Genomic DNA, 12533 nt, shown 5'->3' on the forward strand with positions numbered 1-12533 from the left:
GGGTGTGGGGATCAGGGGCAGGGTGCGGGGGTCAGCGGCAGGGTGTGGGGCTGGGGCAGGATGTGGGGGTTGGGGCAGGATATGGGGATCAGGGGCAGGGTGTGGGGCTGGGGCAGGATGTGGGGGTCGGGGCAGGATGTGGGGGTCGGGGGCAGGGTGTGTGGATCAGGGGCAGGGTGTGTGTGTCGGGAGCAGGGTGTGGGGGTCAGGGGCAGTGTGTGGGGGTTGGGGGCAGGGTGTGGGGGTTGGGGGCAGGGTGTGGGGGTTGGGGGCAGGGTGTGTGGTTCAGAGGCAGGGAGTGGGGCTGGGGCAGGGTGTGGGGGTCAGGGGAAGGGTGTGGGGCTGGGGCAGGATGTGTGGGGCTGGGGCAGGGGGTTGGGGTGTTGCGTCAGCGCTGGTCCCTGTGATTTCTGACTCTGGCCCTGGTCCTGGTCAGAGGTGTTTCACTTTGAGGAAATAAGTTGACCACGTGACAGGGTCTGGGTTCAGTTTGAAGCCGATTTTGTATTTTGTACAATTATAACGTCTGTGTCTTGTAGTTGTGACTGAAATTATTTTTGGTTTTTGGATGAATGTCTTATTTAACTATATTTAACAAAATCTGATGTTAATAATTTGCTCAATGTCTTTGTCTTGCTGACAAATCCAAAATATATAAATTGTGTTGTTTGAATGTGGTGGAGGGTTGTTTTTCAAGCTGGAGGCCTGTGACCAGTGGAGTGCCACAAGGATCGGTGCTGGGCCCTCTACTTTTCATTATTTACATAAAGGATTAGGATGTGAGCATAAGTTTGCAGATGACATCAAAATTGGAGGCGTAGTGGACAGTGAAGAAGGTTACCTCAGATTACAACGGGATCTGGACCAGATGGGCCAATGGGCTGAGAAGTGACAGATGGAGTTTAATTCAGATAAAAGCGAGGTGCTGCATTTTGGGAAAGCAAATCTTAGCAGGACGTATACACTTAATGGTAAGGTCCTTGGGAGTGTTGCTGAGCAAAGAGACCTTGGAGTGCAGGTTCATAGCTCCTTGAAAGTGAAGTCGCAGGTAGATAGGATAGTGAAGAAGATGTTTGATATGCTTTTCTTTATTGGTCAGAGAATTGAGTACAGGAGTTGGGAGGTCATGTTGCGGCTATACAGGACGTTGGTTAGGCCTCTTTTAGAATATTGCGTGCAATTCTGGTCTCCTTCCAAAAGATATTGTGAAACTTGAAATGGTTCAGAAAAGATTTACAAGGATGTTGCCAGGGTTGGGGGATTTGAGCTACAGGGAGAGGCTGAACAGGCTGGGGCTATTTTCTCTGGAGCGTCGGAGGCTGAGGGGTGACCTTATAGAGGTTTATAAAATCATGATGGGCATGGATAGGATAAATAGACAAGGTCTTTCCCTGGGTTGATGGAGTCCAGAACTAGAGGGCATAGGTTTAGGGTGAGAGGGAAAAGATATAAAAGGGACCTAAGGGGCAACTTTTTCACTCAGCGGGTGGTACATGTATGGAATGAGCTGCCAGAGGAAGTGGTGAAGGCAAGTACTATTGCAACACTTAATAAGCTTCTGAATGGGTATATGGAGTGGAAGGGTTTGGAGGAATATGGGCTGGGTGCTGGCAGGTGGAACTAGATTGGGTTGGGATATCTGGTCGGCATGGATGAATTAGACCAAAGGGTCTGTTTCCGTGCTATACCTCTCTATGACTCTACAATTATTCAAGGCTTGCCAAATTGAACTAATGTAATGACATAAAATCCCATTAAAACTCACAATGTTAAAGTGTAACTGTGATCGGACCTGAGTGTTTAATTCTGGAATTCTTAAAGCCCACTGACTCACTCTCAGTGTCAGGGTTAATGCCAGACCTGGAGAGATGATGGTGCACATTCTAATTGTTGTTAAAGTTGAATTTTGAAAATCAAAAGCTTCTTGGTTAGCCTATTAGATAAGCAACATGCATCATATGCTTGATGTTAAAGTGATGTTCTTTTAAATCATTAAAAATAATACCAACTATATTTCCACCTGATGATGGCAGAAGCACCAGCCCCTCATTCCAGCCGTGTTCCAAATCCGGATAAAAAGGCTGAATTCCAGGAATGAGGTGACAGCAACTGCCCCTGACCACAAGGCAGCACTTTAACAAGGGATGGCACAGTGGCTCAGTGATTAGCACAGCTACCTCACAGCGCCAGCGACCCGGGTCCCATTCCAGTCTCAGGTGACTCTCTGTGTGGAGCTTGTATATTCTGCCGGGTCTACATTGGTTTCCTCTGGGTGCTCCAGTTTCCCCCCCACAGTTGAAAGATGTGCAGGTTAGGTGGATTGGACATGTTAAATTGTCTCATAGATTCCAGGGATGTGCAGGCTATGGGATCAGCCTTGAAGGATAGAGGGTTATAATGGGGCAGGGTAGTGGTCTGTTAATCAGAGGGTCAGTGTGGACTCGATAGGCTGAAAGGCTATCGTACTGTAGGGATTCAAGATTCAGTGTGGGTCCATATTGCTGCAGTGGTCTGTTAATCAGAGGGTCAGTGTGGACTCGATAGGCTGAAAGGCTATCGTACTGTAGGGATTCAAGATTCAGTGTGGGTCCATATTGCTGCAGCTGCACTGAAGTCAATGGGAATGCTCTCCACTGCTCTCCCTGACACCAAGGGAAATGGTTGTGGTTAGTGAAGGCAATCATCTCAACACCACCCAGAACAAGACATGCATCTTGCTTGGCACTGTCTCCACCAACAGCACCCCCTGGTAACAGTGTGTACCATCTACAAGATGGCCTTCAGCTACTGGCCACAGCTCCTTTGACTACACTTTCCTAATCAGTGAGCTGTATGAACCAGACCTGCAAGGGCATTAGAACACCACAAACTGCAGTTCCCCCTCCAAGGCACACTCCATCCTGACCTGGAACAAATGTTATTCCTTCACTGTCACTGTATCTAAATCCTAGAACACCCTCCCTGTGAAGACGGGGTGTACCTGTTCCAGTCACACAGCACTAATTCAAGAAGGAAGCTCACAGCCTGCACCTTCCCAAAGAGGAATAGAGTTGGACCTTGCAGTAATACCCACATTGTGGAAATGAATTATAAAACTATCCATGTCCCTGTCCTGCTGTCTCCTCCCCAGTATAGCATTGAAAGGACAGATGGGTAGAAAGCATCAGTGGGACAGGAAGGCTGCTATAAACTAGACTCACAGTAACAAACACACAACTCATGATGCAATTTTTATTCTTGGCTGAGAAACTAAGTCAGTACAGTCATCATTGGCTGTGACCGCAACTACAAGCAGATTGAGGCACTACATTCACTCCCAGACAGGATCCATGGAGCATCGATAGATTCTTTCACTCGCAGCAGGGAGACAGCAGTTTGTAGGAGCAAAGGAAACACAATTTTGAATCACAAGACAGATCGTTCCAACGTGTATTCTCTGGAAGAAAGGAAGATGTGTACAGTAAACTATTTGTGTAATTGGTTTACTCTCTGTTTTGAGATTATCAATAATCTTGTCTTTTTCCCCTGTTGTTTTATTCAGGATAGAGGTTTTGCTGTATCAGCCACAATGAGAAAAGAAATTTGAAGCTTCTTTGTTGAAAGATGATGGTTTCACTATTCACTGAAGGGTGAATGTTTTTATTAAATATTATTAGGATTGTCACTATACCTGACTGAAATTCTGACTTAAAACAGACACAGTGTGTTGTGATTGTAATGAGGCCAGTCAGATGGACCTCATAGAATAAGAGTTCACTGATTGGGCCTGTTTTTCTGGATCAACCAGGGAGCCCTGGTTGACAAGTAAGAACAGGAGTGTCAGACATCCTGCTGCCTCTGAGGGCACTGGAACAGTGTCATGGTCTCTCCACCTGTAAATAATGAATGATTTGGTGACAGGATACCAACCTCTGTGAGGCTATCTGACAGGGAACTATAATTGTGAGGATTGTTTGTCAATAAGACACAGGGCTATGCTGTCTAACTGCTGTGCAGTTGATTAAACAACAAAACACTTCAAGGAAATAGCTTCCCAGAACAGCCTGAACAGACAGGCTGAGGTCAAGGTTCATTAAAGCTGGGAGATAAGCCTCTTTCCAGAAAAAACAAGCAATTATCTTACTGAGTGGAAGATGAACAGACTGTGTCAGATGACACTGTTGTTCTGTTTGCCTGTGGTCAAACTGACCATTCATTGAAGACAGGACAGTGTCAAGGTTTGATCACACTGGCTGCTGACAAGGAAATGAAGTATAAGGGAATGAGCCCCAGGGCGATAGCGAGCTCACTCAGGATTGGGCTGAGATGGAGCAGGCTGATCACATGTTACAGTCTGATCCTTGGACAGGTCCATGTTCTCCGAGTCACTTGTATCCAGGTCAGTGCAACAATAAGCTTGTGAAGTAATCCTAGTTTTGCTGCAATGTTTTGTGCTCCCTTGCTTCAAGGAAGGATAATTGGGTCCATCACGTTGTTAATATCCAGAGTAAACCAGACAGACCTGGATAAGTAGGAATAAAATCCAACAAGCTGCGTGGTTTGGAAATAACCTGTCTGGTTTCATGAGTTTACTCTGGACTGGAATTAGAATCTGTTTTGTATGTGGACAGCACAGACTCTCCACAGGGTTAAACAATCTCCTTCCCCACGGCACAGAATTCAAATAATTGGTACAGTCCGTAGGAATTCAGTTTAGAATAATCTGTCTGGATTATATATTTTAAATCAGGAAGTCAAATCCTGTGGAGAGGGGGAAGGCTGTTTGGTGCATTAGTAATGTGAGGGCTGGATCTGGGATGGTTGACACTGTTCCTCAGAATGTTGTGTCCTACTCACTGGGAGCACGGCTGCAGCCTGGTATGTGTCAGGATCAGCTCATTCAATGTGCACCAGTTCCAAGGCTGGTGTTAGTATAACCATGTCTCTGTGGGTTCCAGACAATTGACCAGAAGGAGAAAACTTTAATATTACTCCCAGAGGGTGCTCTACTCTCCATATCTCAGGATCCATTACTCTCCTCCTTTGAACAGTTTTACCCGCCTGGTTCCTGCCAATGGAGCAGGAAATGGAGTCCTGTCCAAATCTAATCCAATCAACCAATTGCCAGGAAATATTTTCCTAAAGGCCACCATTTCTATCACACTGGAATGCATTGACTTACTGAACAAAATATGCCCACAGTGCTCTTTTCCATCAAGATTATTGGGTTCACCTTTCATCCAATACATAAAATCTGATGCAGATCCATCAATCCATTGGAAAGTCCCCTCCTGTGGAAGTAAAATCATATCATTTAAAAATATGTACTTTTCTCACCTTAATAATGTGACGCAATAACGGAAGCAACATTACCTTGTGGATGTCACTCAACCCGACCCAAGTTGGGACATTATTATTTTGGGAATTATGTATCATTTCTGCAAGAACATTATTCTGCTCCATCCAGTGCAGGGAAGCAAGATGGCCGCCTGGAGCCAGGTTTTGGCAATGCAGCTTGAGAGTAAATTACAAAGACAATTTGTCACTTGTTAACATTTTTACAAAAGCTATTGCACCAAAACAATTGACAAGGTTCAAAGTAGAGACTCTTGTTTTGCAGAATATAGACACTGAAACTTCTGTTACATGTCCACAAGGACCTGATATGGGCTGACTCCAAACTTCAGTGAATGGTGCTATACTGAGGCTGAGGATTTGGGACCAATCTCATTGTGGCTTCAACCCATCAGATAGAAATGTCAGCAGCTTCTGTGTAACAGCTGATATTGGGCTGGGCTTGTGCTTTGTGGACGTTGTCTTTCCTGTTCTCCCCAAGTTTTATCCACACACAGCTGTCAATCCAGATGTGGACAGTCACTGCAGTCCATGTCACTGTGCAGTGACCACATTGACAGCAACAACTTTCTCACAATGACAGACCACAGCACATAGATGCTTGTCAACTTTAGATTGCATTCTCTGGAGATCATGTGATTCAGTGATGGGTTCTGAGGAATTTAACAGGTTGTTGCTGTTGGGATTGTAAAGTTACACAATGACTGATTCTGGTTTAAGCTCAAATGTACAGACAATGGATGTTGGAGAAGGGCAGAATCTTGTCAGGGCCTGACTGACATGGGATATGGTAAGAAATGTGGCAGAAACATGTGAGAGGTCCAGCAAGGCCTATCTCAATATCTGCAACTTTAAACTATGTTCTGGGCAATAAGGGGAGATTCTCACTAGGTTGTGGTAAATTGCTTATTGAGGTGGAATAATCTTTGTTAACTGCACACCTTGCCTCATTAATATACAGCTTCCCATCCTACTACCTGCCAGGAGCAAACAAGATACTGAAAATTCAGAACATGGACAGTGAGTACCTGGTGACTTCAATGCATGGCTTGTTCCATTAGGACCTTCACATTGGGAGCCAGGCTCAATATCTTTTGGTACACTCCATGGACACTGCCACATGTGCCCCATATCCACAGGTACAGACATCTGACATGTGCCAGCGTCTAAAATCCTTCATGGTACATCTCCAATCCCCTAACATGGTGCTTCTGCCTTTCAATGCTGCACCTCAGCATTGAGCAAGAGATATGCAGAGATCCCAGGCTCACACTCCCACAGTATTGCCGTGCTGTTTAATACAGACTCAAAGCTGGGAAGCTTGTCCTGGTTGTGATCAGTTCTCAGTCAGGTCAAAGGAGACAGCCTTCACTCAGGGGGTCCCAGCACGGTAAGACAAGGACAGCCTCTAATACCAGCCCAGGGCCTGGGACATGGCCAATTAGCTGCTCAGGGCGGTCAGAGTCTGGATGCTCAGGAGCTGGAGATTGAGCATCCCACCAGCCGTCCTCACCCTCCCTGCCCTACTGTGAGCTGTTGCTGTCTGTAATGAGAGAGCATCAGGAATTGTGGGAGATGGAAGTGAGTGACTCAGCTGCTACTTTTGGTGCAGGCGCAGAGGTTCCCTGAGCGAGTGGGTTGGTAGCACTGAGGGTTTGCAGGGCCAGTGGTGTCAGGGGACAGGGTGGGTGACAGTGATTGAGGGAGATGTTACGTGATGTACAGTGAGAGTGGGAAATGGGTACAGGGGTTGAGAAGGAGTGTGAGGTACTGGAGAGAACATGGTGGCACTTACCCTGGCAAGGTGGAGGAGACCATTGTCCTCTCGCTTACGCTGCTGAGCATTCCTCCAGATGGCAGAGAGCCCACTGACCTGGTTGGCAACATTGGAGTGGGATGGCAGGGTCCGGTATCATAGTTTCGACTGCCAGTGTCGGGGTGGTTAACATCCCAACTCTGCACCATCCTACCACCAGGAACTCCAGGTCCCTGTCTGCAAAGGGGAGGTGCCAGATTTCCCTTTCCTGCCATGCCCCAGGACAAGAGATATCACTGAGCTTCAATGAGAGAAACCCTCCATGAGACTCAATGGAACTGACCCTTAGCCAATAAACATAAGATTCAGCCTGTGGAGGGTGATTGCAGATTGAATATGATTGTGGAAAGATGACTCTGTGCAGGAATCCATTACTCGTTGCTGCATTGAATTTGTATCAGTACCCAGAATATCCTTTAAACCTAACTGCCTCTCCTTAAACATACACCACCTCATGTTTGATATTTTCATCCTGAGCCATGATGGCGTTGGCCATGATGGCATTCTGAATGAGTCTCATCTGTCTGCACACAATCCAACTTCCTTTATTGCCAACCCGTTCACGTGTCTGTCTAAGTATTTCTTAAACGTAACTATTATAGCAGCACCTACCATTTGCCCTGCTAGTCCGTTCTAGTCACCTTTCAATCTCTGTGTAAAAGAACTTGCCTCGCAATGTCCTTTAAACTTTCCCCTTTAACCTTGAACCTTTTCCACCCAATATTTGACATTTTCACCCTGGGAGAAAGATCGCAACTATCCACCCTATCCATGCCTCTCATAATTTTAGATACTTCCACCAGGTCAACTCTCAGCCTCTGATTGCCTCCTGAAAACTATCCAAGTTTATCTTATCTCTCCTTACATCTAATACATTGCAATGCAGCAACATCCTGATAAACTTCTTCTGCACTCTTTCCAAAGCCTCCACATCCTTCCTATCGTGTGGCAACCAGAACTGCACGCAATAATCCAAATGAAGTTTTATTCAGCTGCAAAGTTTTATCTCCAGTGTCCCCACTGATGAAGGTAAGCAGACTGTAACCCTTCTTTACCGCCTTATCCACTTGTCATGGAGTCATCCAGCACGGGAACAGAGCCTTCAGTTCAACTTGTCTGTGCTAACCAGATATCCCAATGTGACCGAGTCCTATTTGTCAGCAATTGGCCCTTTTCCTGTAAACCTTTCCTATTCATATACCCATCCAAATGCCTGTTAAATCGTTTAATTGTACATGCCTCCACCATTTCCTTTGGCAGCTTGTTCCATACATGCACCATCCTCTGTGTGAAGATGTTGCCCTGCAAGTCCTTTTTAAATGTTTTCCCTCTCATATTAATTCTATACCCTCTAGTTTTGAACTCCTCTACCTGAGGGAAAAAAATCTTAGGAATTCACTCTATCCATGCCCCTCATGATTTGATAAACCTCTATAAAGTTACCCTTCAGTATATGATGTTCCAGGGATAAAAGCCCCAGCATGTTATCTCCTTCTAACTCAAACCCTACAGACCCGGCAACATCCTTGTAAATCCTTTCTGGACCCCCTCAAGTTTATTAGAGTGCAGGACAGACATGTCCCTGTGAAAATGGGGGATAGAAATGGCAAGATTAGGGAAGCATGGGTGACAGGTGAAATTGTGAGACTAGCTAAGAGGAAAAAGGAAGCCTACATAAGGTCGAGGCAACTGAAAACAGATGAAGCTTTGGAAGAATATTGGGAAAGTAGGATCAATCTGAAACAAGGAATTATGAGGGCTAAAAGATGTCATGAAATATCTTCAGCAAAAAGGGTTAAAGAGCAAGAAGGTAATAAAACAGAAGGTTGGCCCACTCAAGGACAAAGGAGAAAAGTTATGTGTGAAGTCAGAGAAAATGGGTGAGATTCTTAATGAGTACTTTGCATCCGCATTCACTGAGGAGTGGGACATGACGGATGTTGAGGTTAGGGATAGATGTTTGATTACTCTAGATCAAGTTGTCATAAGGAGGGAATAAGTGCTGGGTATTCTAAAAGGTATTAAGGTGGGCAAGTCCCCAGGTCCGGATGGGTCTATCGCTGGTTGCTGAGGGAAGCAAGAGAGGTAATAGCTGGGGCTTTAACAGATATCTTTGCAGCATCCTTGAACAAGGGTGAGGTCCCAGTGGACTGGAGAATTGTTAATGTTGTCCCCTAGTTTAAGAAGGGTAGCAGGGATAATCCAGGTGATTCCAGACTGGTGAGTGGTAGGGAAGCTGCTGGAGAAGATACTGAGGAATAGGATCTACTTACATTTGGAAGAAAATAGGCTTATCAGTGATAGGCAGCATGGTTTTGTGCAGAGAATCTATTGCCAACTTAATAGAATTCTTTGAGCAAGTGGCAAAGTTAATTGATGAGGGAAGGGCTGTAGATGTCATATACATGGACTTCCGTCAGGCATTTGATAAGGTTCCCCATGGTAGACTGATGGAGAAAGTGAAGTTGCCTGTGGTCCAGGGTGTACTAGCTAGATGGATAGAGAACTGAAGGGGCAACAGGAGACTTTCAATGGACTGGGAACAGATCTTCAAAATGAATCTTGTTTTCTATGATCTGAAGATCAGAATTCCATTACTGGCCCCACAAAATTCCCACACCATTCATTTTGTAGGAATTTCCCCAAATGGTGATTAGGATCAGGGACTCATGATGATTTCAGTCTCTTCCAATCCAGAGAAGCTCAGCCCAGTTAGAACAGGCAATGACCACCTTCAGAAAGAATGAATCTGTACATCTCCCTTTGATATTCAATGAGATTATAATCACTGAATCATCCTCCATTAACATCACAGTACCATTTGTTAGAAACTGAACTGGAGCAGCATATAAATAAATAAATAAATAAATACCTGTTGCTACAAGGGCAGAGCTCTGGAATTCTGCTGTGATTAACTCACTTCCTGACTCCCCAAAGCCAGTCCACCACACGCAAAGTAGAAGTCAGGAGTGGTAGGGTGTACTCTTCAGTTCCCTGGATGAGTGCAGTACCAACAAAGCTCAAGTAGTTTGAAAGTATTCAGGAGAAAGAAGCCTACATGATTGGCACACTCAGCGGATACCTTGAACATTCACTCTGTCTGTCCCTAATGCAGAGTGTATACCATCCAAGGGATGGAATGCGACAACTCAGCAAGGCTACAGTGACAGCCTCTTCCAAACCTGTGACCTCTGCCATCTAGAACAAGAATGATAGTAGTTATATGGCACCACCACCAAACCACACATCATCTTGTCTTGTACCTGTAATCTCTTTTTCTTCATTGTTGCTCGATCACATCCTGGAATTTTCTTCATTACAACATTATACGGTGCACCGACACTGCAGAGGCTGCAGAATGTCAAAATGGCAGCTCACTACTATGTTCTCAGAGCCAATAGAGCTGGGCTGTAAATGCTGACCTAGCTGGAATTGTCCACATACAAACAAAGGTCATAGGAATGTGGGTAGGCCATCTTGCCCCTTGAGCCTGTTCTGCCACTCAATTACATCATTGCTAATCTGTAGACAACTCCGTATACCTACTTTAAGCTCCTTTTCCTTAAAACTCTTGCTGAACAAAAAAAAAATCAGTCTCAAATTTAAAAGTAATAACAGATCTAGAATTCATTGCTGTTTGTAGAACAGAGTTTTAAATATCACACACCCTTTATGTGTCAAAGTGCTTTCTAAACTCTCTCCTGAATGGTGTGTCCCTAATTTTTAAAGTATGTCGCCAATTCAATAAATGAACAAATCAAGACTAGCTGTTGTCCTTAGATGAATAAGGAACCCTCTATGTCTGGCAGATTCATGTCACAGCTCATTACCCTCATCATTTGCTTTGGGATATTATGGAGTTCACGTTACCCAGGTAATGTATGCACGGCTTCAGAAACATCCAGGAATATACAAGAAGCTTCTTTCATTCTGTGTTCAGTCATTTCAGAAACACTGAGGAACAAACCCAATACCTTACAATGGAGATTCCAAGGACTTACCTCAGCATCAATCCAAGTCTTTTCAATAGGAACAAACTTGTAGCAATGACCAAAATAAACCAAACCACCAGGACAATCCCCTTTGCCCTTGAGACTACGTTTCTCCAGGTCCTGATCCATACGTGTTGAATTCAGTGTCAGTTGAGCATCTGCAGATTAAAACAAGCTGCAATAATCACATCACTAACAGTTGATTGCCCCTTCATGAGGCTAGAAACTGGTGAGCACATGGTCGATGGGGCCTGCCTCAGAGTGAGACTTTCCACCTGACTGCAATAACCTTCTTCATGCTCACTCTGTTTATTTTTGTGGAAACAAAGAGAAAGTACTGTACAGAAAGATGCTTTTCATCCAGTTAGTCAAAGGCAGTGTTTATTTCCCACAGGAGTCCCCTTCCTTTCTGGCCACTTCCTCGAACAATGCCATCAATTAACTTCATTCCCTTCTGCTTGTCTACTTTCCCCTCAATGGGGACTGTGGGTCTGTTTCTAGCACACCGTATAATCTCAAGTTCCACATTCTCAATGCTCTGGAGGAGGTCATTTTGCATGAATTCCTTAATTGATTTGTCAGTGATGTGCTTATATTTTATAAATCTGTCTAAAATATCATCAATTTTTTTTACTCCAAATTGTCACCCATCATTTGCCTTCATGGTTAATCTCAGCCTGCCCCCTTCCTCAACATTTCTATTTCTGAGGTGACACTGTCAATAGCAGAACTGGATAAATGCCCCAGCTCCCACTGATGCCATCATTACACTTACTCCCATGTCACATTCTGTACGGAGTCTGTTCCATTCGGTTTCTCTGTCTGTCCTGTTCTGATGATGCCACGGTCAATGCCAGTGTTTCTGATATCTCTCCTGTTTCGTCCCAAAATGAGTGCTCACTCCACAGTGAGTCCCTTCAACTGTCCCATTTCCCACACTTCCCGGATTCCTTCTGTTCCTTCACATTAGAGAGTTCCTCATCAACTTATCTTCTCACCTTCAGACCATCACATTGGTCACCTTATCACCTGTTTTTCTGCCACTTCATTCATTCCCATCCCCATTCGGAATTGCAAAACCCTGGTCAGTTCTCCAAGCACTTGTCACTTGGGCCCAATCAGTATTTATGAGGCCTCATTCTCTACCTTCTCATAGTGTTCTTCCTACAATGTATTTTACCATCAGAATGAGAGAAATCTGTGCAAGTATCCCTCTCCCTCTCTTGTGTTGGAGTGTGTCTGAATCACACTTCAGGATAGTGACTGTGAGCTGCAGGGTCTCAGGCAACAGAGACTTCCTGCAGGTGGACTCATCCCATTCAGTCTGACTGCCCCAAATTCCCAGCTTCTATGGGAACATTTTCCGCATGACAATTTACATCTTGCTTTTT

The 12533-nt window shown here is 44.9% G+C and overlaps 1 protein-coding gene across 1 annotated transcript; it reads right to left on the bottom strand.

Annotated features, from left to right (window-relative positions):
* Positions 1–3256: 3256 nt before the first annotated feature.
* LOC132826583 (lectin-like) lies at positions 3257–11196 on the bottom strand (the record flags this gene model as incomplete). Its single annotated transcript, XM_060842541.1, has 4 exons — positions 3257–3436; positions 5162–5270; positions 5353–5493; positions 11152–11196. Coding segments are annotated over 4 exons (381 nt in total), but the record flags the coding sequence as incomplete, so codon positions are not given.
* Positions 11197–12533: the final 1337 nt, after the last annotated feature.

The sequence above is a fragment of the Hemiscyllium ocellatum genome, chromosome 23, assembly GCF_020745735.1.
Source record: "Hemiscyllium ocellatum isolate sHemOce1 chromosome 23, sHemOce1.pat.X.cur, whole genome shotgun sequence".
Lineage (NCBI taxonomy): Eukaryota > Metazoa > Chordata > Chondrichthyes > Orectolobiformes > Hemiscylliidae > Hemiscyllium > Hemiscyllium ocellatum.